The sequence below is a fragment of the Rhineura floridana genome, chromosome 11, assembly GCF_030035675.1.
Source record: "Rhineura floridana isolate rRhiFlo1 chromosome 11, rRhiFlo1.hap2, whole genome shotgun sequence".
In the NCBI taxonomy this organism is placed as follows: domain Eukaryota; kingdom Metazoa; phylum Chordata; class Lepidosauria; order Squamata; family Rhineuridae; genus Rhineura; species Rhineura floridana.
The window spans coordinates 20666393-20693848 of NC_084490.1; the positions used below are offsets into that span (position 1 = coordinate 20666393).

Genomic DNA, 27456 nt, shown 5'->3' on the forward strand with positions numbered 1-27456 from the left:
AGCAAATTCTTATTATTATTTATTAGATTAACGAATGCCTGCATCACAAATTTACCAGCCTCCTTTCACAATGAAGAAAAGTGAATACTTTGTTTGTTTATTTAGCAGGGTTTTTTTTGTCTGCAGGCATATGACACTATTAACTCATTTAAAGGAAAAGACTCAGAGTGCCTTTTTGCTGGTTTGGTGGTATCTGCACCATCATTATTGCTTTCTATCCCTACAAAGTGCTTCCAGACTATCACTTTTTTCATATGTGTTTCCAACAAATTCAGGTTGTGCCCTGGGCTCCTACTGGAAGGAAGGGCAGGATATAAATCTAATAATAAATAAATAAACAAATAAATAAAATTATAGTAGTTTGGGAGGTCTTGTGCAACAAAGCTGCTTCCCCAAATGATCGAAGCATTTGTAATACAGAAATTGTTGGGGAAATGCACTGGAAAGTGTGGGATAACGCTTGCTTTGATGCAACATCATCTAACCTCCTTGCAAACCAATCAGAATGAATGCTCATTAAACAGCCAAGGTCATCTAATCTCCTTATAAATAAATCATGATGAATGCTCAGTAAGCAGATTATCTGGAAGTGCCCTAATATAGACAGATGTTGTGTTCTTTCCAGAGCAAGAAAAGAACCTCTCTCTGTCCAGTCCTGAGTGGTCCTTTCTATTTTTTTAAACTGTTTGCTTGTAAGAGCATCTTCCTCCCACAGGGGGAGCTAAAAGGCAAGCCGCCATTGGGAACATTCTCACACTCACTCACCCTTGTTCCCCATACTTTTGCCTAACTTGCATTAATCAGCAAGCAATATCCCCTGTGGATGCCACCCTCCCCCTCGCCAAGCTAAAAAGACTCTCTCTCTCTCTCTGTCTCACTCTCTGTCTTTGGTGTCTCTCTCTCTTTCTCTCTTATTCCTGAAGAAGAGGAACAAGCTGAAGAAGAAGGTGAGGTGATGTCACCCATCTATCCTTTCCACTCCTCTTCCTCAGAACCTTCTCCCTATTTTAGGCCCGTGGGAGTCTCACAGAGTTAAGGGGTGGTTTATATGGAGGAGAACCAAAAATCTTCCTTGCCCCATAGTGACCAAAAGGATTCAGAGGGGTTAGGATCAGGGTTCCATCTCTCTGGGAGGGAAATAGGGTCATTTCAATTGGAATTGGGAACCTATGAACACAGGATGTCTGGTTTCTCTCCCCATGCCTTGTAGGGCTCCCTGCTGTCACTCACAAATTTTCTCCCTTCTGGCTTTCAGTTTGGGATGCATCACTGGGGCTACACCTCACTTTTTTTTACAAGTTTCTTTTTACATGTTATGAAATTGACCAACAAGATTTTAATGTCACATGTGCAATAACTCTATGTCATAACTGGGTCCGATGTTGTTTCAAATGTTTTTACAATCCTCATTCCATCTCTCAGATGCTTGAAGCTGGTCCCTTTATTCATGCTCATAACTTCCTTCTTTTCCTTTCCTCTCCCCATTTTTAATTTTTTATGTATTTATTTTTTACTTAACTAGGCTACAGTGTTTGATGGTAGTCATCAATGTTGCATTCCAGTTATAACCAAGATTTTCTTCTACAAATTTTGTTCTCTGATACCAATACTGGTATATAAAACATATGCACCTTGTGCTAGTTCTGAGTATTGCACGGTATTCTAAATGAAAGCTGAGCCAAAATATGGAGCCGATTATCTTGACCAATTTTTTGTGCCCCCTGAAAAGTGTCTCCCTTACTGATTTTTTTTAAGAAGGCAAAAGTTGTGGGGAAGAGGCAGAGAAAGAATGATGACATTGTAGTACCAATCAGGGATCACCTAAGACACACAATGTGACTGTGACACCATGTAGGCAGATTTTGCTACATGGTGACATCACTAAGGCCAAACAATATTGCCTTCACTTTGAATGGAGAGAACTGACCCGATGTGTTTCTTCTTTCCCTCAGCGACATCACCACACAATCAAATCTGATTGGCGACATGGTTCCATGGTCATTTGTGTTCCTCATGTGATCCCTGATTATCTAAGCAGAAAACCCCAGGCCAAAAGAACACAAACTTGCCACCAAAACAACAGCAAAGGGAGAAAACAGGTGCAAACAGTCAGCAAAAAGGAGCGAAAAAGTCCTATTTAGAGAGTTTTCCAGGAGCATACCCCATCTCACCCCCTGAAAGCTCCTCACTTTTCACCTCAAATATTTTCAAGGGCAATTTTTTTTACATGGCTCTATTTTGTATCCCATTTTAAACCTCTTTCGTAAATGTCCTATAGGATATCCTTTCCTTAAAATTATCCACAGGAGCACCTAACATGCTTTGCCATTTATGTGAATACAGCCCCAGCTTATCATGAGGGGCATTTTATGCTATACCTCAGTGGATTGCAAACTGTGTCCTGGAACAGATCTTTGGGTTCCTTCTTGAGAGGATCCATAATGGGAGACAATTTGCCCAGTACTACTGCTTTTCCCTTATAATGGACAGCCACAAGGAGCGTCTGTTGTGTTCTAGGGTGCATTCTCAGTTCCCTCAAGGCAAGAGCAAGAGCCAGCAGGCCTGGCCAGGGCTGTGAGTGCACTCTGTGCAAATAAAACATGCCACAGAATCCTTTACAGGATTTCCAGTGCAGACATGACTGGGTCTCTCATCCAATATGGAGACAAAAATTTCTTTACGGCAGAAAAGTTAAAGTACCACCTCTAAACCTCAATGTCTGTGGCAGAGAAACTGCAGTTTCATTCCAACAAGTTGTGGCAGAGCTTGACTTTGCCCCACTAAGATGAATTTGAATCTCCTTCCATGTTTTTGGGATGAAGACCCCAGCACTCTGTTCTGGGTCTTTCAGCCTCTAGGGCAGGGATGGGGGACCTGTGTGGCCCTCCAGATGTTGTTGCCATCCTGCCTGACCACTGCCCATGCTGGCTGGGGCTGGTTGGAGTTCAACAACATCTGGAAGGCCAGGGGTTCTCCATTCCTGGTGTAGGGCACTGGCTGTCCCCATGTAGGGGCTGAGGAGATGGGTGGGTTTCCTTCCCTTGGCTAACAACTCACGTTTTTTATAATGTCCCTGCTTCCCCCATCCCCCATTTTTATCCTCCTGTAGATCAGGGTGGGGAAGCTTTGGCCTGCCAGAGGTTGTTAGACTCCCAACTCATATCAGCCCCAGTCAGCATGGTCAGTGTCAAGGATGATGGGAGATGGATCTGACAACCTCTGGAAGACTGACGGGTTCCCCACCCCTCCTGTAGATGGATTGATCTAACTATCTTTTCCTTTCTCTCATGACTTTGGTCTCTACCCTACAACTTCCCTCTCTCTCCTTGCTCCACCTCATCTCCTCCCCATGTGTGTTCCCCACCCTCCTGAACCTGTGATGTATGTTGTTTGCAGTGGCTGAAGAACCTGAGTCGGCTCCTGAGCCAGGTATATTTCTCCTTCACTCTGTTCTTCCTTTTGGGGGGGGCACACACTCAGGAGGGGGGACAAGTTAAATCAAACATTGCTTTTCCTCCCCTTCAGCAACACATGACATGTCACAGGTGAGGGGCAAAACTGGGTCACGCAGCCACAGGTGAATGGATGGATGGATGGATGTTGACATACATGCATGGTCACTCATGCCCTGGTCTATACCTGCTGAGGTGGTAGAATAGGCTACCTATTATATACCACCGCAGACTCTAGGCTAGGGATAGGGAACCTGTGACCCTCCTGATGTTGTTGGACTACAACTCCCATCATCCCTGGCCAGTGACCATGCTGGCTGGGGCTAATGGGAGTTGTAGTCCAACAACATTGGTTCTTCATTCCTGTTGTAGGTGGAGGGGGGATACCATTTTTGAGTGCTCCCCTACATTACCACCTCCATGCAAGTAAAAAGCTAGCACACCAGGAAGAAAGGATCCAGGCCAGTCTGGTTCCTGTTGTGCCTACTTTTTTTTTTCTTGCGTGGAGTTGTTAATGTAGGGGAGCATCCAACAACACAATCCACTGTCTGCAGTATTGAAGGCCAATTGAGGCAGCCATCTTTTTTCCCCAAGTACATCAGAGGAAAGTGCTATGTCATTATGAGGTGTCATCCTCATTTATTTATTTATTAAATTTATATACCGCCCAACTAGCAATAGCTCTCTGGGCGGTGAACATAAAATAGCATAAAAATACAATGAATAACAAAATAATACTAAAATACAATCAACAATCCAATACAATAAACATTTTAAAAAGTAAATCAGTGTAACTTAAAATGCTTCAGAGAATAGGAAGGTTTTGACCTGGCGCCGGAAGGAGAGCAGAGTCGGCGCCAGGCGTACTTCCTCGGGGAGACTGTTCCATAGTTCGGGGGCCACCACTGAGAAGGCCCTAGATCTTGTCATCACCCTCCGGGCCTCCCTGTGAGTTGGAACCCGGAGGAGGGCCTTCGTAGCAGAACGTAGTGCACGGGCCGGTTCATATCGGAAGAGGCGTTCCGCAAGGTATCGTGGTCCCGCACCGTATAAGGCTTTATAGGTTAATACCAACACTTTGAATCTAGCCCAGAAACATATTGGCAACCAGTGCAAGCTGGCCAGAACAGGTGTTATATGCTCGGACCGCTTGGTCCTTGTCAGCAATCTGGCCGCCGCATTTTGCACTAGTTGTAGCTTCCGAACTGTCTTCAAAGGTAGCCCTACGTAAAGCGCATTACAGTAATCCAAACGTGAGGTTACCAGAGCATGTACCACTGATGTAAGGTCCTCTTTACTCAAATAGGGACGTAGCTGGGCTACCAACCGAAGTTGGTAAAACGCATTCCTAACCACCGAGGCTACTTGAGCCTCAAGTGAGAGGGAAGAGTCTAAAAAGACTCCCAGACTACGAACCCGGTCCTTTAGGGGGAGTGTAACCCCGTCCAGGACAGGGTATATATCCACCATCCGATCAGAGAACCCGTCCACCAACAGCATCTCAGTCTTGTCTGGATTGAGCTTCAGTTTGTTAACTCTCATCCAGTCCATTGTCGCGGCCAGGCAACGGTTCAGCAAATCGACAGCCTCACCTGAAGAAGATGAAAAGGAGAAGTAGAGCTGCGTGTCATCAGCATACTGATGACAACGCACTCCAAAACTCCTGATGACCTCTCCCAACGTCTTCATGTAGATATTAAAAAGCAGGGGGGACAAAACTGACCCCTGCGGGACCCCATATTGGAGAGCCCACGGTGTCGAGCAATGTTCCCCAAGCACTACCATCTGGAGACGACCCGCCAAGTAGGAGCGGAACCACTGCCAAGCAGTACCTCCAACTCCCAACTCCGCGAGCTTCTCCAGAAGGATACCATGGTCGATGGTATCAAAAGCCGCTGAGAGATCAAGGAGAATCAACAGAGTTACACTCCCTCTGTCTCTTTCCCGACATAGGTCATCGTACAGGGCGACCAAGGCTGTCTCAGTGCCAAAACCGGGCCTAAAACCCGATTGAAATGGATCTAGATAATCAGTTTCATCCAATAGCGCCTGGAGCTGGCCAGCAACCACCCGTTCCAAGACCTTGCCCAGGAATGGAACATTCGCCACTGGCCTGTAGCTGTTAAAATTGTCTGGGTCCAAGGAAGGCTTTTTCAGGAGTGGTCTCACCACTGCCTCTTTCAGACAGCCCGGGACCACTCCCTCGCGTAAAGAGGCATTTATCACTTCCTTGGCCCAGCTACCTGTTCCATTCCTACTAGTTTTTATCAGCCAGGAGGGGCAAGGATCCAGTACCGAAGTGGTTGCACGTACCTGTCCAAGCACCTTGTCCACGTCCTCGAGTTGAACCAACTGAAGCTCATCCAACAAAACAGGACAAGACTGTGCTCCGGACATTTCACTAGGATCTACTGCTATAACTTGAGAGTCTAGGTCCTGGCGGATACATGAGATCTTATTCTGGAAGTGATCGGCAAACTGATTACAGCGGGCCTCCGATGATTCCACCGTGTCCGGAGGGTTTGAATGGAGAAGCCCCCGGACAACTCGAAAGAGCTCCGCTGGGCGGCAAAGAGATGATTTAATAGTGGCAGCAAAATGATGTTTTTTAGCTGCCTTCACTGCTCCTACATAGAGCTTAGTCGAAGCACTAACCAGCGCATAATTGTATCCGTCGGGAGTTCGTCTCCATTTCCGCTCAAGCCTCCTTCTATCTTGCTTCATCGCTCTCAGCTCCGGAGTATACCATGGAGCTGTATGAGCTCTACACAGGAGAGGACGTGCAGGAGCGATCATGTTTACAGCCCGGGTCATCTCCGTATTCCACAGAGCGACCAGGGCTTCAGCAGGAGCGCCAGTCCTATCAGCCAGAAAATCCCCCAGAGCCCTTTGAAAACCTTCAGGATCCATTAGTCTCCGGGGGCAGACCATTTTAATAGGTCCCCCACCCTTGCAGAGGGAAGAGGTTACTGAAAGTCTAAACTTCAGCAAGCAGTGGTCTGTCCATGACAAAGGGAGTGTTGTAAAACTCCCCACATCCAGATCACTTTCCCCATGCTCAGTAGCAAAAACAAGGTCTAGAGTTGCCCCGATACATGTGTTGGACCACTAACATATTGAAGCATTGAGGCATGAGGCATTCTTGTCCAGGACACGCTGCCAGGAGACTGTGGAACGCTTTACAAATGGCTGCAAGGTTGTTTTTTTTAAGTGTATTAAAAAAAAAAGAAGAAAAAAATCTCAGCCACTTTGTCTAAATTAAGGTAAGACAACTTTCTGTCCCTGTCTGCAAGGATGTTTTCTTTTCACCCACCCCCATAAAATACTGGGCCAAAGGCTCTGCCTCATTCTGATGCAACAGTAGACTCAAGCTGATCATTGGCAGGAGAGATGAATAGGGAATGTGTGGATGAGCCCATGGAGTAGAGTGGATGATTGCAGGGATTGGATGCAAGATGACCACATGTCCAACTTTACAGAATCTTCGGTTTGAAGGGCTGTCCAATCCAAGTCTGCTTTAAATATTTATTTAAAAACCACCAGAATGGAGAGCTGGACAGCCCTTGAAGTTGCGTGTCAACAGTGAACACCAGGACAGCAGACTGAACAGACAGACAGACAGGTCACCCTTGATACAGTCTTCCCCACTAGGGTGGGGCTTCTAGGTGGTACCTCTCTTTTTAGAAAGCAAGAGCTGGGAGGAGAATAGAGATGTGAGCTTGTGAAAATGCCCCTGTACATGGATGGGCAAGGATAAGATGACATGGATGGATGGGTGTGTGTGTGGTGCCGAATGGATATGAAACACCAACCTAGCTGTCCTCATGAGTCCAACCTAAAGTCAGCTGAACTCCTGGCCTTGCTTACTCTACTTACACACCTTTCTCTGGCAGCTCCTATGATGTATTTCTGACTCCCGAGATGTTTCCTCCTTACCTGTCCACACACCCCAAAGAGAGGAGGGTGCGCTCAGGTTTCTAACAGAACAGGCCTTGTTGATATATTTTATAGAGATATATCTATGAGCCTCTGGTGCTGTCCGTGTGCCACACATGTTCTGGATACATGCAAGTAGTGTGTTCTCTATGTATCTGTGTTGAGAACATGTGTGTCCCTATCATGTCTATAAGGGAAGCAACATATCTAAGCCCAGATAGGGGTTATAGATATTTTCCAGTACCTATAGACATCCCTGTGAACCATGATCATGAAAACTGTCTTCCATTTGGTGTTTGTCTGGACTCACCCACTGACTGCCCCGAGGTCTGGGGTTGGATTCTGAACTCAGGTCCCTCCAAGCCAACTCTGAAATTTTCAGCTGCTCTACAGACAATGTTCTGCTTTCAACTAGGGCTGACCCAAAATTTCTCAGGAAACAATTTTTAACCATTTTTCTTTTTTTGAGCTCCTCCTAAACTGTTGAGAATATCATTGTCCCCTGGAGAATATTCAGCAAAATGGCTTCCTGAGTTCTGTGCAAATTTCACCATCCCTGAATTTTTGGTGCAGTTGTAGATCCAGGTTTAACATTGTTTAATATTATTTTAATATTGTTGAAAGAAGCAATGGACTTGGCCCCTCTGGCTTCCAGTCCTCCTCTCTTAGCCCCTTGCTCTCTTCATGCATCAGTATGAACTAACAAGAGAATTTCGTTCAACATTAAGTGAGCTGAAATTTCTCTGAACAGAGTTTTCTGGGAATTGTTGGAGAATTTTACCTTCCTCCCCCACAAAAATGCCTCATTTCACCACCAACAAATATCCTGAAAAATTTGGGAGGCTGTTTTAGATCAGTCTCATGCTGACTCAGGCTGATGGGAGTTGTAGTCCATCTAGAGAGCACCAAGGATTCTATCTAATGCTAGTCCAACTCAGAGTAGACCCATTGGAGTTAAGAAACATAACTAACATGGATCTGTTAATCTGAATGGGTCTATTAGGAGTGGGACTAGCATTGAATACAACCCAAGGATAGGGGAGGCTGGCATAAGTTTCTGTGGACTAGAGGCCACTGCACCAGATGCACCAAGTGTAATTCTCAGCTGCAGACGGATCAACAGGTGGATAGATCCAGTGACCCTATACCCATGCATGACCTCCTTTGTCAGTGCAAAATTTCTGCATTCCTTTCTCTTTCCCCCAATCCCACACAATCTATAACTTTCACATTGACCTGTTCTTGATCCCTTCTTTTCTTAAAGTGTATCTGTCTCTTTGTGACAATGCAACAATTTGTGCTTCCCAGTGATAATTGAAATCTCCCCGCTGCAACTAGCTTCAGAGGGCAGCAAAGTCAGTTATTTCCTAGATCCTGGCAAAGGGCCCATCAGCCCAGCAGGACTGCTGTTCTCACTTTGCAGAGGTCACACAGGATGGCTGGAGGCGGCATGAGAGAATTTTCAACGTGTACATTCTCTTCTTGATGACAGAGAGGGCCCCAGTAACCGTGCCTCACTGACAGCCACAGGAACATAGGAATCTCTCTTCTACTGAGTCAGCCCACTGATCCAGCTACACCATCTACACTGACTGGCAGTGGCTCTCCAGGGGTTCAGGCCAGAGTTTCACCCAGCCCTGCTCAGAAATGTTGAGGTTTGAACCTGGGGCCTTCTGCATGCCACTGAGCCTACGGCCCTTTCCCAAGGCCGGAGCCTGACACTGCCTACCTCCCCAAAACAAATCTTATTGAAAGGTGGGCTTCTCTGCCTGTTCTCTTTTACTGTGCTTTTCTGTTTCATTTGCCAAAAGTACTCCTTTACTTGACCAATTGCTGCAACTTCCCTCCTGAAGGAAAAAGAAAAAAGCTTGAGATGATCGATAATTCCAGTAATTAAAATCCAATGAAAATATAAACCAATGTAAGAAGCAGTCCACTGGTTCGACAGAACAATTACTAATATGAAGACCAATGAAGTTTAAAACAAACAGAGAAAAACAAGAGGACAACATGTCAGCGTAGACTATAACAGGAACAATAATGGTCCCCTTGTAAAATGATTACGCTCAAGGCCAAAATTATACTTGAACGGCCTTGTGTGGTTTTGAAGCAAGTGATGTGACATTCAACACAAGGCCTTTGTACATTATTGTTGCCCTTACTTATATATTTATTCATTAATTCTTTAATTTGTTCATCTATTCAGTCTAAGCATTTATACCTCACTGTTTACCCAGAAAACTTTCCAGTGCAGCTTAGAGCCCTATAAAAGCGCTGCCCTCAGGCTTACACAATTTTTTAAAAGGCATGCCACAAAAGGGGGAAAAAAAGAATGGGGTTGAAACAGGAAAACTAGCAGACTCAGGCATCAAATTCTTGATGTTACAAGGTTATTATAATGATCAGCTCACATGGAAATGGGCTGCTTACAGTCATTTTAAAACAGCCTCAGAAGCTCCTGAAAGATAAATCAACCTTTATGGAACAGTTGTAATGCAGCCAGAAATTGCTGGCCTTACAGGGTGAGCCCTTGCCCTTTTGGGCCTAGCTGGACTTCAGTGGCTTCTTGCCATTCCCATTCCAGCAGATGGGCTCACATAATGCGCCCCTCTTCCTCTGTTCACCCCTTTTTTTCTTGTTATGAACACTTCCATTCATAATCCCGCCACTGTTAACATGGCATAGGAAGAACGTAGGAAGCTTGCCTTATACAGTACTACGTTAGACGACTAGTCTATCTAGCTCAGTATTGTCAATACTGGACGGCAGCAGCGGCTCTCCAAAGTTTCGAGCAGGAGTCTTTCTCAGCTCTACCTGCAGACACCAGGGATTGAACCTAGGACCGTCTGCATGCATAGTCTCCTATTCCAACATTTGCCACAGGGCATATATATGGGATCTCTTCCCCATTGCCCTCCAGAGCGTTTGGAGGCAACTGCAGTACAGCCTACCGACTGTTCATTCTCCCAAGATTTCTTTCTGTGCTGCATCGATTAATGGCCTTTCTTTGCCTTCTGTTTCTAGAGGAAGAACGCCCCAGACCAAGGTATGTGACAGATATAGGGTGTTTCTTTCAAGGAAGTTCATTAAGTGTGGGGGCGTTAGATGCTGATGTTCTCGCTGCTGGGTGGAAGAAGCAATGCACACAAAAGTAGAGTTGCCACCATTTTTTCCCTGCTAGACAGGTTGAAATTCACGTTTCCCCCATGATGGTATCTCAGTGGCAGTAGTTCTTGAATCACCATCTGGTATGCAGCTGATAAAAGGCACCAAAGCCATTTGAGCATTGATATTTTTATTGTCTATTCAGGGGCGAGGGGATTTTTAGATTAGTTGATTAATCTCACGGTGGTCATGTTATGTGATTAGAAGGAGCTGGGTTGGGTTTTTTTGATGAGCGCATTATGACTTAGTGTGATCACAGGAGTGGATTGTTGTTACTGTGTTGACATTAATTCTTTGATGTGTGATGTTTTGGATTCAATGTGTATTACTTTTTATTGCTCATTGCTTTGAGATGGTTAGTTAATCAATTTAAGAAGTAATAATCCTTTAAAAAATGACAACCCAACACAAAATTGAAAACGTGCACTTGGGAGATCCTGATTTTTGACATGCAAGCTTAGAAACTTTGAGGAACAATTCTCTCCCCATCCCCACTCAAAGCATGCCCACAGACACGCACACACACCCCTAGGCAATTCTTTTCAGCTCTGTTTGCCAATATGTCTAATTCAAGGGGGGATGGAAGAGATTATCTGTTTTGTTTTTTGTTGATAGCATTTTCAAATATTAACTGTATTCTTCTTTTCTTGTCCACGTTTGCCCACACAAAGGCCAGTGGTTCCTCAGTTGGCTCCTCCAAAAATCCCTGAGGGAGAGAGAGTGGATTTCGATGTGAGCATTTGGTTTTGTTAAACTATCCCTATCTTTTTTTTTTATCTCTTCCCAGATGCTCCCAAATCTTCCACATAAACAGCCTCTGCCTAGAAAGATATTACTGCCAGCTGACCACATGTGTTGTCAACAGCAGCTCCATCTGCAGACACTAGCTGGTGATAACATTTGTCCCCATGCTGTCAACAAATCCACATGCTGATTGCTATGCACCAAATTGCTGTTCCAGGCAGAACAACAGGCCAGCCCCTTTTTGCCTTATCAGTTGCCAACCTTAACTGGCTGCCAGTGGTAGCTGCCTTTGGGACTCGCAGGGCGGAAGACAGGGAGGCCAACAGTAGGTGGCGCCAGAGCAAATGAGAGGCAAGGCCAAGTAGTTTGGTCCCCATCCTTCTTCCTGCTGAGTTCTACAAGGGGAAATGCTGACACTAAGACCACATTCACACCATACATTTATTCCACTTTAAACAGTCATGACTTCTCTCAAAGAATCCTGGGAAGCGTAGTTTGTGAAGGGTGCTGAAAGTTGTTAGGAGTCCTGTAGTGCCCTCACAGAGCTACAGTTTTCACAGTTCTCTGTGAAGAAGGACTGGCGCTTAAAGCACACTGAGAATTGTGAGGAGAATAGGAGCCTCCTGACAACTCTCAGCACCCTTCACAAATGACACTTCCCAGGATTCTTTGGGGGAAGCCATGACCGTTTAAAGTGGAAGAATGGTGGAATAAATGTATGGTGTGCATGTGGCCTAAGGAGGAGGAAGATGAGAGGCAGTGCCACCCCTTGGGCTGAATGTAAAAGAAGGTGGGTGGGCTGGCTGGGAGCGGTCTTAGGTTGGTGGGAGAGTGTCTCATTGGCCAGCCTCCATTGCTGGCTGCTAGCAAACTATAGAATGTACTCCCAAAATGCCTCTGGGCTAAACCAGTTACTAGGCAACCATGCCTGCCCCTAAACTCCTCCAGGATGAACGAGGAAGGATATGGGACGAGAATCTATGGCAGGGGTGGCTAAGCTGTTGGCCTCCAGATGTTGCTGAACTACAGCTTCCATCCTCCATGAACAACACTACCTGGGGCTGGTTGGTGTTGAAGTTCAGCAACATCTGGAGGGCCACAGCTTAGCCACCCCTGGCATACTGTCAGAATTTGGGCCTAGTTGTTCAATTCACCATGTCCTTAACTGGTTTACCTACTCAGAAGCAAGCTAGGCATTCCATGGTAGACATATGTGACCATCTCTCAACATAGTTTTCAATGAAAAATCGCTGCAGGAAGCTGTTACCTTCAGCAGTGGAGGAAGGAGAGGGGAAGGGGTGCCAGCATTTTCCCATTCAAAATCCCCTCCCCAGAGCTGTTTTTTGTTCCAAGGGCTGGGAGGGGAGGGATAGAAGTATGGCAGCCTGTGTCTGTTCTCCTTTTTAAGTGGAAAAATAGCTGGAAAGGAAAGGGCTGAAATTTAACAGTTAAAACAGTCCTTTTTCCCACTTATGTTTGCATGCTCCTGTGGCTGCATTTTATTAAAAAAAAAGTCAGGGGATTTATACAAAAGTCTCCAGTGCAACATCTAGTTTTGCCTTAATGTATTTGGGATAATGGCCAAGAAGAAGCTAGGAGACTTATGGTCCATGATCAGACCCTGAGGGAGCTCCTGTACCTTTAAGAGTCCTGTCCTGACAAGTAGGATTTTTCCATCCATACAACACCTTTCAAGAGTCCTCTGTAGGTCTGCACAAGGAGACATGCACAGAACAGTCTGGAAGAATTCACCCCCTTCAAACTAACCTCTCCCTCTCCCTCTGCCTGATGGGCAGGACATCCACCGGAAGCGTATGGAGAAGGATCTCCTGGAGCTGCAGACCCTCATTGATGTGCACTTTGAGCAGAGGAAGAAAGAAGAGGAAGAACTCGTTGGTCTCATGTCGAGGATTGTAAGTTCTGGGCAGCTAAGGATTGTGGGTAGCTGGGAGCAGAGGGGGTTCTAGTCACTGTGCCAGCCGACCCCCACAGCATATCTTATACGAATTAACCCTGCTCATTTTAGCGGTGAAGCTCCTACCAGCTTCCTCTCTTTTGCATAAGTGTCTATTAGCATATGCCAGTCTTCCCCAATCTGTCCTCCATATCTCATGGAATCATAGAATCATAGAGCTGGAAGAGGCCTATAAGGCCCTCAAGTCCAACCCCCTGCTCAATGCAGGAATCCAACTTAAAGCATACCTGACAGGTGGCTGTCCAGCTGCTTCTTGAGTGCCCCCGGTGTTGGAGAGCCCACCACCTCCCTAGGTCATTGGTTCCATTGTCATACCACTCTAATAGTCAGGAAGTTTTTCCTGATGTTCAGCCGAAATTTGGCTTCCTGTAACTTGAGCCCATTTTTCTGTGTCCTGCACTCTGGGATGACCAAGATGAGATCCTGGCCCTCCTCTGTGTGGCAACCTTTCAAGTACTTGAAGAGTGCTATCATTTCTCCCCTCAGTCTTCTCCTCTCAAGTCTAAACATGCCCAGTTCTTTCAGTCTCTCCTCACAGGGCTTTGTTTCGCGTCCCCTGACCATCCTTGAACTCATTGAACTCCAGCTGCCATCATCCCTGATCCTTGGCCGTACTAGCTGGGGCTGATGGGCATTGGGAGTCCAACAACATCTAGAGGGCATTGGGAGGTTCATTTTCAATTGGTCAGTGCTCCAGCAGTACAGTACAGTTGACTTGCTTCCCACCCTTAGTTTATACCATCCGCTGCTGAAGACCTAACAACACTCAGCACAAATTGCATCACAATCACATTGTGGTTTATTTAATTGCAGGCATGGGGGGCTACGTTCACTGGGAATGCAGCACATGAGAGGTTTAGGGAGCTGCCTTAGGCAGAGTCAGACCCTTTGCCCATCTACCAGGGTGTTGTCTACAATGACTTGGCAGAGGCTCTCTCGGGTTTCAAGCTGGGTGTTTTTCCCGAGCCCTACTTGGAGATGCCGGGGATTGAACCTGGGGTCTTCTGCATGCAAAGCACATGCCCTCCCACTGGGCCACAGCCCTTCCTCAACAGATCTCCAGGATTTCAGGCCGAGGAATATCCTCAGCCCCATCTGGATATACCAGGGATTGAACCTAGGAGCTTCTGCATACAAAGCAGATACTCCGCCACTGAGCTACCATCTTCCGTAACTTTTTAACTCTTTCCCCACTAGGGATGGGTGAGAATTTCAATTTAGTTCGCATTTCAAGCAGAATGTATTAAATCCACATTTTCTGAAACAATATGAGAACCGAAACACAGCCATCCTTCGAAATTCGCATTTATTAGAATTTTGGGATGCAGTTTGCCAACTAAGCAACACTTACAAAAATGCATATATTAGGGACAAGTGTGCATAAAAAAGAATACACGAGTGGAAATGACATGCAAGAAGGCATGACGTGCTGAGAAATGGCTTGCAAAATGTGTACCTCCGTCAAAACTGCCTACAAAAATGTGTTTATTTGGAGAAATTTGCACTAAAATGGTGGAGAATTTTCATGAGGATTTTAAAACAAATTGCCGATCTCTGCAGAAATGTAGAGGACTGAATTTAACATTAGAAAAGTGAGAAACTGAGAGAACTGAAATTGACGGATATTTCCATCCCTATTTCCCTCACAGGCAACTGAGATGAAACCGCCACCACCCATGTTAGACTTAGACTTAAGGAAAACAGTCCCATTTATGTCCTTTAACCCTTTCTCCATGTGATTTTCTACTATTTGTTCCATTTGAGAAACAGAGAACAGACTGCTGGTGTTGTTTTTTCAAAACTTTAAAGAGACGGGTTTCAGTCATAGTTCTCCATTGCCTTGACCAGCGTGACCGCAAAAGGAGCATATTGGATTTCAGTTGCAGGGGGAAGGGATGTTATAGAATTTTAGCAACTAAGAAGCTACCAAAAGGGAGAAGAAGTTTTAAAAGGTTACCCAGAAAGACAAATGTTCATGCAAGAGAGACACAACTTGTTCTTCAAGGTTGCATCGAAGGGTCTGATTTGTTTGACATTTTTACAAGCGACCTGTTTTACAAGAGCACGTTGATTCCACTTGAGAGGCAGCAGTGGTGTAGATAAATATCTGGGAGCTATTTTTAAAAATTGGTAAAATGTATGAATCTGGCCCCTGGAATGTGTAGGCAATGGTCTTTTGAAATATAAATATCTGCACACTTTTCCCACCAGTGTTTGAATCCTGTAGTTGCATCCTGGATTGCAAATCCTGCACTGAGCTGGCCATTGAACTAGATAACCTTTAAGGTCCCTTTGAACTCTAGGAATCTATTTATATTTAAACAACAGGGCTGGAGCAGAAAAACAGCACTGGCTGCTAAAATGCATGTACTAACTGGAAAGGCAAAACTGAAAGAAGTACCATGTAAAGATCACGCCCTAGAAGGGAGGTCTCAAGAAGAGACAGATGAAGAGCCTATGGCCCTCCAGATGTTATTGGGCTCCCAACTCCCATCAGCCCCAGCCAGCTTGGCCAATGCTCAGAGATGATGCGGAACCTGTGGCCCTCCAGTTATTGCTGGACGACCACAGGTTCCGCATCCCTGCTCTAAAAAAATATAGGGAGATCTTGGGCAAATCTGTGCAATATAGACTGAAGGTTTTATTGAAGCTTATTCTCTCACATTCCCCCCCTCTTCTCACCTTTTGCTGCCACCCTTTTCATTGCCTTGTCGTCCCCTAACCTCTTTTCTTTCCTCCTTGCAGGCTTCGCTATTTGGTTACCTCTTTGGTGGGTGTATGGAGGCATGAATGGTGTTCAGATTTGTAGAAGGCTCGTTTTTTAAAAACTGCATAGATTTTTAACTTTTTCAGATAGGTGGCATCTGAGTCAAATGTTTGGCCGATGGAAAGGAGGCAGGGAGGGGAAGTGAGAACAGTGAATAGACTAAATGCATTTTGGAGTCCAGGATCTCTCTCTAGGACAGCCTCCTCAACTTGATGCCCTCCAGATGTTTTGAACTACACCTACCACTAGCCTCAGCCAGTATGGGCAAGGGGGGAGTGGGGAATATAATCATGTAATTGTGATTAACAAAACAGAGGTTTTTATTGTTCTACCAAAACGTTTCTGCTTCCGCCTTCATCAGCTGCTAACATACAAATGCTGTTACCAAGGAGGCAGTTATAGAGCTTGGAGGATGGAATGCTCAGAGGGGCTTCATTTGCAGAAGCTAAGTAGTGTTGGTACTATCCTCCAGGTTGAGGCCATGTCGTGCCAATGTGTCCAGAGGTTATATCCAAAAGTGGTCCCTCTCAGTCAGTGCTGCTGGATCTGTTGGCATCTCTATAGGTATTATTGAAAAGTCCAACAGGCTGTGGCCCTCAGTATTGTAGTGTTTTGCAACTGGTTGCTTCACTTTTTTTGTCAAGATTGATGATTTGTGGTTTCTGAAGCATGTGCGTAGGTCAGTTGTAGTTTTTCCTACATCTTGGATATGACATCCTGGTCTTTTGCAGGTGATGTTCTATTTGGTGTAATATGTTCTGCCTGTCCTAGTGCTTTTGAAAGTAGCTGTCTCCCTGAGGTACACACAGGTGATGCAGCTTTTGGAGTGACAAGGATGAGACCCAGGATTGCTGATAGGTGGCTTCAGGACAGCTCTCTCTAACAGTCTGCATAAATTAGGAGGCTGGTGAAATACTACAACAGGATGCTTGTTGATGGCTGTAGCAAGATGTTCAGAGTTTGCCAGCAATGGGTAGTTCTCCCTGATTGCTCAATGATAGTTAGGAGATGCTGGATGGAAATGTATATATATATATATATATATACACACACACACATGCACACATCCTCAGAACATGATCTCCCAATGGAAAGGAACTATTGCTCTTTACTCCCACCTAGTGGTTGGTTAGCTGCGTAGGCATGAGGTCTTAGATGCTGAATGCAAAACAGGAGAGGGGATGCGCTTGCATATTGTGTTGAAGGACTTTTTAAAAAGGACACCATGTGGCAGGTTGCATTACAAAAAGGAAGCTGTTCCCTCAGCACTGAAAAAAAGATAAATCCTCAAACACATGGTTTATTGTCATGTTCTGGTCTGATGCCAGATCTCACAGAGAGGGAGGCAGGCTGGGCTGGGCTGACATTTCAGGACCACGGATAGCTCCAAGCAAGCAACTTACTCCCACAATGGCTGAAAGTGGACCGAGCCTTTTAAAGCTCCTGTTCTCAGACTACCTCTCTCAGGCTCCACCCCCTAACTCTCTCAGGCTCCACCCCCTAACTCTAGATTCTTAGAGGGCCACTCCTCTGGCCTGAAGATGGGCACTTATCCTCTGTTCCTTAGCCCTCTGCCTGGTGGTGTGCAGTGGAAGGAATTTGGTTCCTCAGGCTCAGGAGAAGGTGACCATGAGGGTCCAGGCTCTAGTCCTGTAGGTACAGGAGGTTCCTCTAGAGGCTCAGGTTCCTCAGACTCAGTTGCTTCTTGATCTCCAGCTGCAGGCTCAGAGACCTGGTTTGGCTCCTTAGCTAGAAAGCCTGCAGCCTCTGACTCTGAGTCTTGACCACTGCTGGACTCAGAGGTAATGACAGTTATTCCAAATGACAAGAGAGTTCCACAGGACCATTCAGGGTGTGGGTGGGAGAATGCATATTTCTTTTCCATGGATTTAAACCTGCTTTGTGTTAATCTCATAGAACCACAGAATGGGAAGGGGTCTTGGAGGTCACCTATTCCATCCCCCTGCTCAATGTAAGATGGAACTACAGCATCCCAGAACTCAGCAGATTGTGTGACAAAAAGGAAGCTGTTCACACCTCACAGCAGACAAGTGGCTTCTGTCCAGCTTCTGCTGAAATACCTCCAGTGATGGAGGGCCCACCCACCGCCTTCCAAGGCAGTCTGTTCCACTGTTGAACAGCTCTGGCCACTAGGCAGCTGATCCAAATGTTTAGCCAATGCTGCTGCAAATTTGCTTAGCACCATTTTCACTGAGAGTTGCAAAGGTCTGAGCCATCTCTTGTGTCCTTTGGCAGGAGCGCCGGCGGGCAGAGCGTGCTGAGCAGCAGCGGGTCCGCACGGAGAAGGAACGGGAGCGGCAAGCCAAACTTGCTGTGAGTATCATCATCCCTTGGTGAGGGGAGGAGGGGAGCTTCACATTCAAGCTCAGGATGGGGAACCACAGGCCTAGGGGCCAAATCCAGGCCCCTATATCTGGCCCTCAGGTCCGTCCGTCCGTCCATCCATCCCAGGCCACGCTCCTGTCCCCAGACCATGCCTCTCACCAGCTCTACTTCATACCCTCCTTGAGTGTTTTTTGCCTGGCTCTAATGTGTCCTTGAACTCTGATCATGCCTCTTGCTTGCCTGGAGCAGGAAGAACAGGGGTGGGGCATGAGTGTGTGTAAGAAACTAGCCTACTGTCCAAATGGTAATATCTACATTTGTCATTGTGGCCACTTTTGCCTGCGGCCACCATAACATTGCCCAGATTGGGATGCAGCCCTTGGTCTCAGAAAGGCTCCCCACCCCTATTCTAGCTTATAAGGGAAGGCTGAGAAGTTCAAGATGGCAAAGAACAGAAATAGGATTGAAACACAGCCCTAGTGCAGCCTCCCCCAGCCTCCCCAACCACATATTTGCTGGACTCCAAATCCAATCCTCATCAGCCCCAGCCAGCATGGCCACGGGTCGGAGAGGATGGGAACTGTAGTCCAGAGATGCTGCCTTAGTGCATTCATTGGTCTTCAACTGCTGGTTCAGGCTCACAAATGTGTAGGGCCGGCTCCAGGTTTGAAAGGGCCCTTGGCAAAGTGCCTACTGGAGGGGGCTTCTCCTCCAGTTGTTGGGTCCTAGAGCACTTTGGGAAAACACAAAAGATGGGATTGAAGGACTTCTTCCACAAGGTTCTTCCACCACTGTCATCTAGCTGCAATCATCCGTCCGTCCGTCCATCCGTCCATCCATCAAGCTATATAGCAGAGGAAGAGAGAGACAGGGCTGCAGGGCCTCTGCTCAGCTGAGAGGCCAACAACTTTTGACTTCTCTTCTCCTTGAACTCTTTCCATCCCAACTGATCATTGCAAGAGCCCTGTAACTGATAGCTAGTGCCAAGCAGGAGCTGCCATTTTACTTTATGGCAAGGGAAGAGTTCAGGATGGACAGCTCCATGTGGGACTAGAGAGCAAATGTTGAATGTTGCTTCAGCAGCAGCTAACCCTAGACTGGGCCTTAGATAATAGTGCTGCAACTTATTCTGGGTGGTTGGCTCTGCCCCAAGTGGAAGAAGCCTCTTTTACAATGCTTTTAAACTTTTTCTTAATGCTTTTAAAAACATTTTCTATTATTGACATGTTTGGTGCCTGGGCTCCTTTGGGAGGAAGGGTGGAATATAAATGGAAAAAATGTCAAAAAATAGTTAAAGGGAACTGTCTCTTCTCCCTGCCTTTTTGATGACGGATTCTACACTGTTGCCCCACGCAGGAAGAGAAGATGAGGAAGGAAGAGGAAGAGGCTAAGAAACGAGCAGAAGACGATGCCAAGAAGAAGAAAGTGCTCAACATGGGAGCTCATTTTGGTGGATACCTGGTAAAGGTAAGCTGCCAGGCGATAGGGAGGATGAATTTATGGACAATCATGGATCTTTTTCTTCCTTTCTTTTCCAGAAGCGATACCAAGATGCTGCTGTACACAAGTGTCCATTATTTCAAAATATTGTCCTACAGGACAAATGTTGTGGTGGTCAAATGGACCCACCCTGGACAGCTGATTTATAGCTTGCCAGGTTGTATGCTGGGACCTGTAGTCCTGAACTCATTCTCCTGCTGCCCAGTGGAAATGTAGCCTCTCTTGAAGCAGATCCACTCCTGGTGCCCATGAAGCACTGGTGCAATGCATGACAGGAGATTCAGGTTGCTTCATAATATTTCAGCCGCTTACATGCCAATCAATTTTCTCAGTGTGTGCGTTCATTGGGAAACCATAGCTTAGCAACACAGCACATGCTGTACATTAGGGGTGGGTTTGCTGTAGGATATATGGAGTTTCTGTTAGGGAAAGGGAGAGGTGGGTTGAACATGATTTGGCTACCCCAAATTGACACTAACACCAGGGAAAAGCCTAACACCCAGCTTATCTAACCAGGTCCATCCTTGGCAACTATCCTCAACCCTTTGTGAATTTGCCTCGCTCCTGAGTGTTGGGAGGGGACAAAATGTATAGTAGTACTGCAGTGCTATCTAGTGACTATATTTACAATTGCAATCACCATCTCTTTCCTGTGATCGGATATGTCTGGATGAATACTTATGTCCTCCTCCAGGTGTTGCTGGACTCCAACTCCCACCAGGTCCAGCCAGCATAGACAACGGTCCTAGGTGGTGAGAGCTGGAGTCTGATAATATCTGGAAGGCCACAGGTTCCTTATCCCTGCTTTACATGCAGAAGGTATATATTGATCCCAGACTATGGTCTGAAGGCACATGGGGCCACCACCTTGCTGAAGCTAAGCAAGTCAGGGACTGGTTAGTGCCTGGATGGGAGACTGCCTGGGCACTGCATGTATGCTGCCTTGGGTTCTATGATGAAAGAAAGAAAGGTGGGGTATAAATGTAAGAAATAAATAATAAATTAAATAAATAAAGGTCCCAAGTTCAGTCCCTGATATAAGAACATGAAAACAGTCTTGCTGTATCTGACCAGAAGTCCATCCAATCCAGTGACGTGTTTCCTACAGTGACCACCCAGATTCTTCTGGAAAGCCCACAAGGAAAGCATGAATTCAATATCTTCCCCTCCCCTCTGCTGCCTCCTTTAGCAGCTGTTATTCAATGGGATATTTCCATTGAATCTGGAGGTTCCGTTTAGCTGCCATGACCAAAGGCTGATGATGGATCGCTCCTCCATGTTAATTTAATTGCCATCTATTTAAAAAGGACCTTAGGTAGCATGACTAGGAAGGAACTATGCCTAGGAAGGCCTTCGCTAGTCTTAGTCTGCGACCCTACCTTCCTGTCCACCTGCTCCCACGGGTGATACATGCCCTGGTCTCCTCTCGCTTAGACTACTGTAATGCACTCTACGTTGGGCTACCCTTGAAGACGGTCTGGAAATTACAGCTGGTACAGAATGCGGCGGCACGTTTGATCAAACACAGCCATCGCCGTGATCATATTACTCCAGTGCTAAAAGATCTGCACTGGCTACCAGTTGTTTACCGGGCCCAATTCAAGGTGTTGGTGTTAACCTTTAAAGCCCTACACGGTTTCGGCCCAGTTTATCTCAAGGAGCGCCTCCAGCATCATCAGATAGGCCACCTGACAAGATCAGCCTCACAAGACCTTCTCTCGATCCCGCCAGTCAAAACAGCTGGGCTGGTGCAGACCAGAGAGAGGGCATTTTCGGTCGTGGCCCCCACCCTCTGGAATTCTCTGCCTTATAACCTTCGCCATGCCCCCTCTCTGACAGGCTTCCGCTGAGAGTTGAAAACTTGGCTGTTTACACGGGCCTACGGGACTTTTGAGTAATTTTGTTTTTCTGTAAAGATGTGGGGTTTTTTGACTAAGTAATGTTGATGTTGTATTTGATGTTGTATTTGTATTTATATGCTGTATTTTATTGTTGTACGCCGCCTAGAGTGGCCGTTAATTTGGCCAGATAGGCGGTTTAGAAATAAAATTTTATTATTATATTATTATTAGAATTGTAGAGTTGGAAGGGTCCTATAAGTCCAACCCCCTGCTCAATGCAGGAACCCAGATAAAAGCATATCCGACAGGTGGCTGTCCAGCTGCCTCTTGAAGGCCTCCAGTGTTGGAGAGCCCACCACCTCCCTAGGGAATTGGTTCCATTGTCGTACCTTTCAAATAGTTAGGAAGTTTTTCTTGATGTTCAGTGGAAAACTGGCTTCCTGTAACTTGAGCCCATTATTCCGTGTCCTGCATTCTGGGATGATTGAGAAGAGATCCTGGCTCTCCTCTGTGTGACAACCTTTCAGGTACTTGAACAGTGCTATCATATCTCCCCTCAGTCTTCTCAAGGCTAAACATGCCCAGTAATAACACTGGTCAGAGCAGATAATACAGCACTAGATGTGCAGTTGGTATCAGGCAACTTTGTATAGTTCTGGTGTATATCAAGAGGCATTCCTCAGCAGCAGAGCATATGTTGTGCATGCTGAAGGTCTCAAATTCAATCCCTAGCCTCGCTAGACTAAAGGATCAGGTAGCACATGAATGGGAAAATCTCATCAGACCCTAAGAGTAGATAACAATGGGCTAAGCAGCTGTGTGGAACCTGTAGCCCTCCAGATGTTTCAGACTCCAACTGTCAGCCAGCATGGCCAATGTTCAAGGATGATGGGAGTTTTAGTCCAACAGCATCTGAAAGGCCACACCACAAGTTCCCTGTCCCTAGGCTAGATGGACCAGTGGCCTGACTCAGGCCCCCTCTATACATTTAAATATGCTATGCATTTAAAGCACTATTAAAGCACTATTAGTGGTTTTACAATCAATCCCTTTTCACAGGAATTCTGGAACTGTAGCTCTATGAGGGGAATAGGGGTCTCCTAACAACTTTCAGCACCCTACTTTCAGGTCCCAGGATTCCTTGGGGGAAGCCATGTGGTATGATAGTGCTTTAAGTGCATAGTGCAGATGGGGCATCAATATAAGGCCCCTTGATGTGATATGATGCCAAATGTGGGTCTTGCCTTCTAATTCAACTTACCCATTTAGCTCGCATGAGGCTGCCTCATTGGTAAATGTGCTTATTGTTATTTGACTTACTCGTTCTTGGTAGCCACCCTGAGCTCTCTGGACAGGGCAGACTGTAAGCTCAATTAAACAGATAATAGAGGTGGTCCACACCACATGTAGCTGCATCTCAGAGAAACTGTTCAGAGATTCCTACATAAGCAGCTCTTCACCACATGTAAACCCATGCTACCTAGTGACTCTGCTAGTGACTCCCTTTAACCCCCCCCCCGGCTCTCTTAGGCAGAACAAAAACGGGGCAAGAGGCAGACAGGCCGCGAAATGAAGGTCCGGATCTTATCAGAGCGGAGGAAACCACTCAACATAGACAACTTCGGGGAGCAAGAGCTGAGGTTGGTAACAGAGCAGAGCTGCGTGTGAGTGCCAAGGCTGGTGTCATGCGTCGGCATGGCCGGGCAGTTGCCAAGGATCCATCCCCCAGTAGGGGGACCCACTGACAAGAGCCCACTTGGACCCACTTCTGTTCTTCACCATTGCAACTGGCTTATCCAAACACCTCTCGTTTTGGCCCAAGGGGGTGTAAACAAGCAAATACAACACTGAAGAGAGTGGAGGGCTACCACCACTACCTGCTTGGCTCTCTCTGGGAGCAAAGGTGAGGCAGAGGAACGTCACCAGCTGGCAGCAATGGCAGGGAGGAGGGAGACTCATTCAAGGAGAGGGACCATTGAAGGTGTCTTGCCCAAGGCCCATTCCTGGAGTCGGTACTATTGACTGCTTGACCAGGGAGGGACGGGGTGGGCGGGTTGGTGTTCTCTTCAAACAAGAAAGTTTTTTTTTAATCAGAGGGGCTCTCTCATCAATAGAATTTGCCTCCCTCTCTCTCTCTCTGTCCAGGGACAAGGCCAAGGAGCTGCACGACTGGATCCATGAACTAGAATCAGAGAAGTTTGACCTGATGGAGAAACTCAAATGTCAGAAGTATGAGGTAGGGAGGGAGAGAGAAGGATCAGATCCCTTTTCCCTTCTTAGATGGGGCTCTCAGATTTGAAGTGTTTGGAAGGAGAGCGCGAAATGCAGAAATGCAGTATGACCATCTTGTTCTCCAATGTTAATGGAATGGTCCAGTGAATGCAAGAGGAATTGCACTCCCTATTTATTCATTTATTACATTTATGCTCTGCCTTTCCTCCAAGGAGTTCAAGGTGGTATACTTGGTTGTCCCCCTCCTCATTTTATCCTCAGAACAACCCTGCAAGGTAGGTTAGGCTGAGAGATAATGACTGGCCCTAGGTCACACAGTGAGCTTTGTGGCTGAGTGGGGATTTAACCTCATTCTCCCAGGCCATCATCTGACACCCTAACTACTACACCACACTGGCTCCTGTGTACATACACATAAACACACACAAATAAATATCTAGTTCTGTTTTTATCTACCACATACATATACACAAAGACTCCATAAAGTGCGTGCCTCTGCCTTCTGAGGCAAGGGTGTGGGGTCAACACACAAGAGAGGTTTTTTTTGGGGGGTGTAGCAACACCCCTTATGTGGAACTCCCTGCCTCAAGTCTTTTAAAGTAGCTTTTGATTCAAGGCCCCAGTAGGCTGGTATTTTATTTATTGCAGGTATATGCTGCAACATGCTCTTGATCCAATAATAGTGCATTAGCGGTAGGGTTCTTCTGCTTTAGTTTGTTCTGAGACGCTTCCCCGATGCTATCACGTTATGGCTAACTGGAGGGGTCCTCGTGCAACAAAAATGGGACAAAAACAAACTAGAACATTTGTGGTGTAAAAAGTTATAGGATTTCAGCAGGAAGTTCCCGGATATGCACTGACTGGAAATGATGCAGTGCAACTGCCAGGGGTGTAGTCATGCGGGGTCATGGGGAGTCATAGACCAGTTACTTTTTTAGGAGCAGGATCCAAACCAGGTCCCTATGTATGAACCAATCAGCATGAAAGGGGAGTGTATTAGCCACTGAGAAGAGTTTGTGTCCTTTTGTGCTGATTGGAGCCAATCAGAGTAAAAGGAGCTGAGCCAGCCATTGAGAAGACTCTTCTCAGTAGCTAACACACAGCCTCCCCTTTCATGCTGATTGGCTCCTAGGGACGTCTATTGTAGAGGAGTGGGGACTTATGAGCTAACACAGAGAGCAATGGAGTCAAGGGAAAGGGGGCATGGCCATGAGGGGGTGCGGCATGACTATTATGAAGGGACCCTGCACTTCTGAACTTGCCACTACACTACTGGCGACTGCCCCAAAACCTTTGCAGGCACAAACAGTATTGAAAGTGGGATTGTTTGTGACTGACCACCCCAACACCATCAAGAGCACAAATCATGAATGCAAAATAAAAAGGGCATTTGGAGGGTGTCTCTATTGTTGTTTAATGTATTGATTGTTGGTGTTCTCTTTCTGTTTTTGCTTCTGTTTTTGTTGTTTTCATTATTGCTTTTATGTTTGCTTTGATATTTGCAAGCCACTTTGAACGGAAAGGAAAAGTGAGGTATATTTTTTAAAAATAAACAAATAACTACGGTCCTTGATTAAACATCGACATAAACTGTTATAAGAAGCTGAATTAGCTAGACCTAAATTGGAGAACTATGGTGAATTATTTACCACTGCTTCTAAAAAATAAAAGCCTAAGATACTTTTGGATATAGAACTTTCCCTAATGCCAAAATGATATTAACCACAATTTTTTTCTCTGTGTGTTTTTCCCTCCCCTCCAGATCAATGTTCTCTACAACCGCATCAGCCACGCCCAGAAATTGTGAGTGACTTTGTGATTTGGGGAACAACAAACTCTCAAAATACCCTTGCCCCAAATCTCACAGCCCACCTGCACATTTTTTAATAGCCTTATGTATTTTCACATCCAGAATCCAGATTCTTACAGTGTGAAAATAGAAAGGAGAATTGGTGAGGAAACAGATTCTAGAGTTCAAGTGGAACACTGCATGAATTAATTTTTCAAATTCAAACACATAAAAGTTTTGAAAATGGATATTTGAGTTACAAAATCCTATTTTAGAGAGCTGAAACGCAGGTCTTGTCACCAAAAACTAAAGATCTGCACCCATTGGCAGCTGAAATTCAGACACAGCAGTGAAAATTCCCCCAAAATTTAATATTTCAGATTTGGAAAGCTGTATGTCAGATTTCAGTCTTTTGACTTTTGAGTTTGAATTTTTCTCACAAATTATTTTTCATATACATATATATTACAATTGTACAGCAGACTAGTTTAATTCACAAAACTGGGTGTGAGTCTTAATTTTTAAAAATTATATATATAATGCAGAATAATGTACAATTTGTAACTAGTACATTTCTCCCTTGCAGCAAGAAAGGTGCTGGAAAAGCCAGACTTGGTGGCCGCTGGAAGTAAAAGAGAAGACACACCCTCTCACACACACACCCCCGTGCACAGTGATCTGGAAGGCCCTCACACAGTCAGCAGAAGCCACGCTTCACTTCAGCGAGCCATTGTTTCCCCTGCTCTGTTTTGTGTTGAAAGTTGGCCTCCACCTGCCCTGTGTCCATTCTCCTTCCTATCATGCATGCCTGTAACATGTTCAGTGTCACAAGTGAGACACAATAAACCAACCTCTTCCCTCTGTGGAATCTCTCCAGCGAGTAAAACGCCTATCTGTTAATAGTCACAAAGGGGGGGGGGGAGTTGTGTATTTTATTGGTGGAAAGAATGGAAAATCTACCTATCAACACGCACATCTAGCTCAGTATTGTCTACAGTAACTGGCAGCAGCCCTCTAGGGTTTCAGACAAGGGGCATTCCTAGCTCCTGACTGGAGATGTTGGGGACTGGACCTGGGACCTTCTGTGTATTACAAAGCAGATGCTCTTCCACATAGGGGACCTGCAACAAAATGTTCAGGGTGTTTGAAATAACAATTTCCTGATTTTTATACTGCCTTTCAGAGTGTAATTGCCCCTTCAAGGAAGTATACAAAAATCCATAAAATATTATAAAGCACAATAAAATAAAATCATCCAATTAAAACCACATTACACCCCCATAAAAGTGAACAACAACAGTTATAAAACAGCAGCAGCGATTAATAAAGGAATTAATAAAAAACAATCTGAAACAAAAAAAATTAAGTTGTTTTTTCTAAGAAGATGAGGATCACTCATACTTTCTTGGGGAGCAGCCAACCAGTCATGCCCTTTCCACAGGATACTCCATTACATTCCTCCTTCGTGGTTTTCTATGTATTTTCCCCCAGCAGACACTCCGTGTTCTGTAGCCACTCAGAATGTCCAGTTGTCCCTGGGCTGCTTGGTCCCCCCCCTTTTGTTTGTTTGTGGTATTTTTGCAAGCCTTGGGATCTCACCAAATTTGCCTGATACCTTCCCTCTTCTGTGTGGATGGTGACATTTGCCTACATAAGGATTAGCACTTGAAGAATGAGTTCGCTTTAAGATAATTATATGGGGTTTCTTG

At 45.7% G+C, this 27456-nt stretch overlaps 1 protein-coding gene across 2 annotated transcripts; it reads left to right on the top strand.

The window, feature by feature from the left end:
• Positions 1–901: 901 nt before the first annotated feature.
• Positions 902–26619, top strand: TNNT1 (troponin T1, slow skeletal type). 2 transcript variants are annotated; one of them, XM_061587993.1, is made up of 11 exons: positions 902–947; positions 3397–3429; positions 10413–10434; positions 11225–11285; positions 13094–13210; positions 18296–18373; positions 19742–19852; positions 23257–23366; positions 23872–23962; positions 25721–25761; positions 26334–26619. In XM_061587993.1, the coding sequence occupies exons 5-11, from the start codon at positions 13112–13114 to the stop codon at positions 26377–26379; spliced, it is 576 nt and encodes a 191-aa protein (XP_061443977.1). In that variant the 5' UTR covers positions 902–947; positions 3397–3429; positions 10413–10434; positions 11225–11285; positions 13094–13111; the 3' UTR covers positions 26380–26619. The 2 variants fall into 2 exon arrangements, with proteins under 2 accessions (XP_061443977.1, XP_061443978.1); XM_061587994.1 differs by lacking the exon at positions 3397–3429 and having other exon boundaries at positions 904–947.
• Positions 26620–27456: the final 837 nt, after the last annotated feature.

Bases quoted from the DNA above. Each gene is read 5' to 3' on its own strand.
- TNNT1 (XM_061587993.1), top strand. From the start codon at position 13,112: ATGGAGAAGGATCTCCTGGAGCTGCAGACCCTCATTGATGTGCACTTT. The intron at 13,211-18,295 runs GTAAGTTCTGGG...GTCCTTTGGCAG, and splicing joins TTGGTCTCATGTCGAGGATT to GAGCGCCGGCGGGCAGAGCG. The intron at 18,374-19,741 runs GTGAGTATCATC...TGCCCCACGCAG, and splicing joins AGCGGCAAGCCAAACTTGCT to GAAGAGAAGATGAGGAAGGA.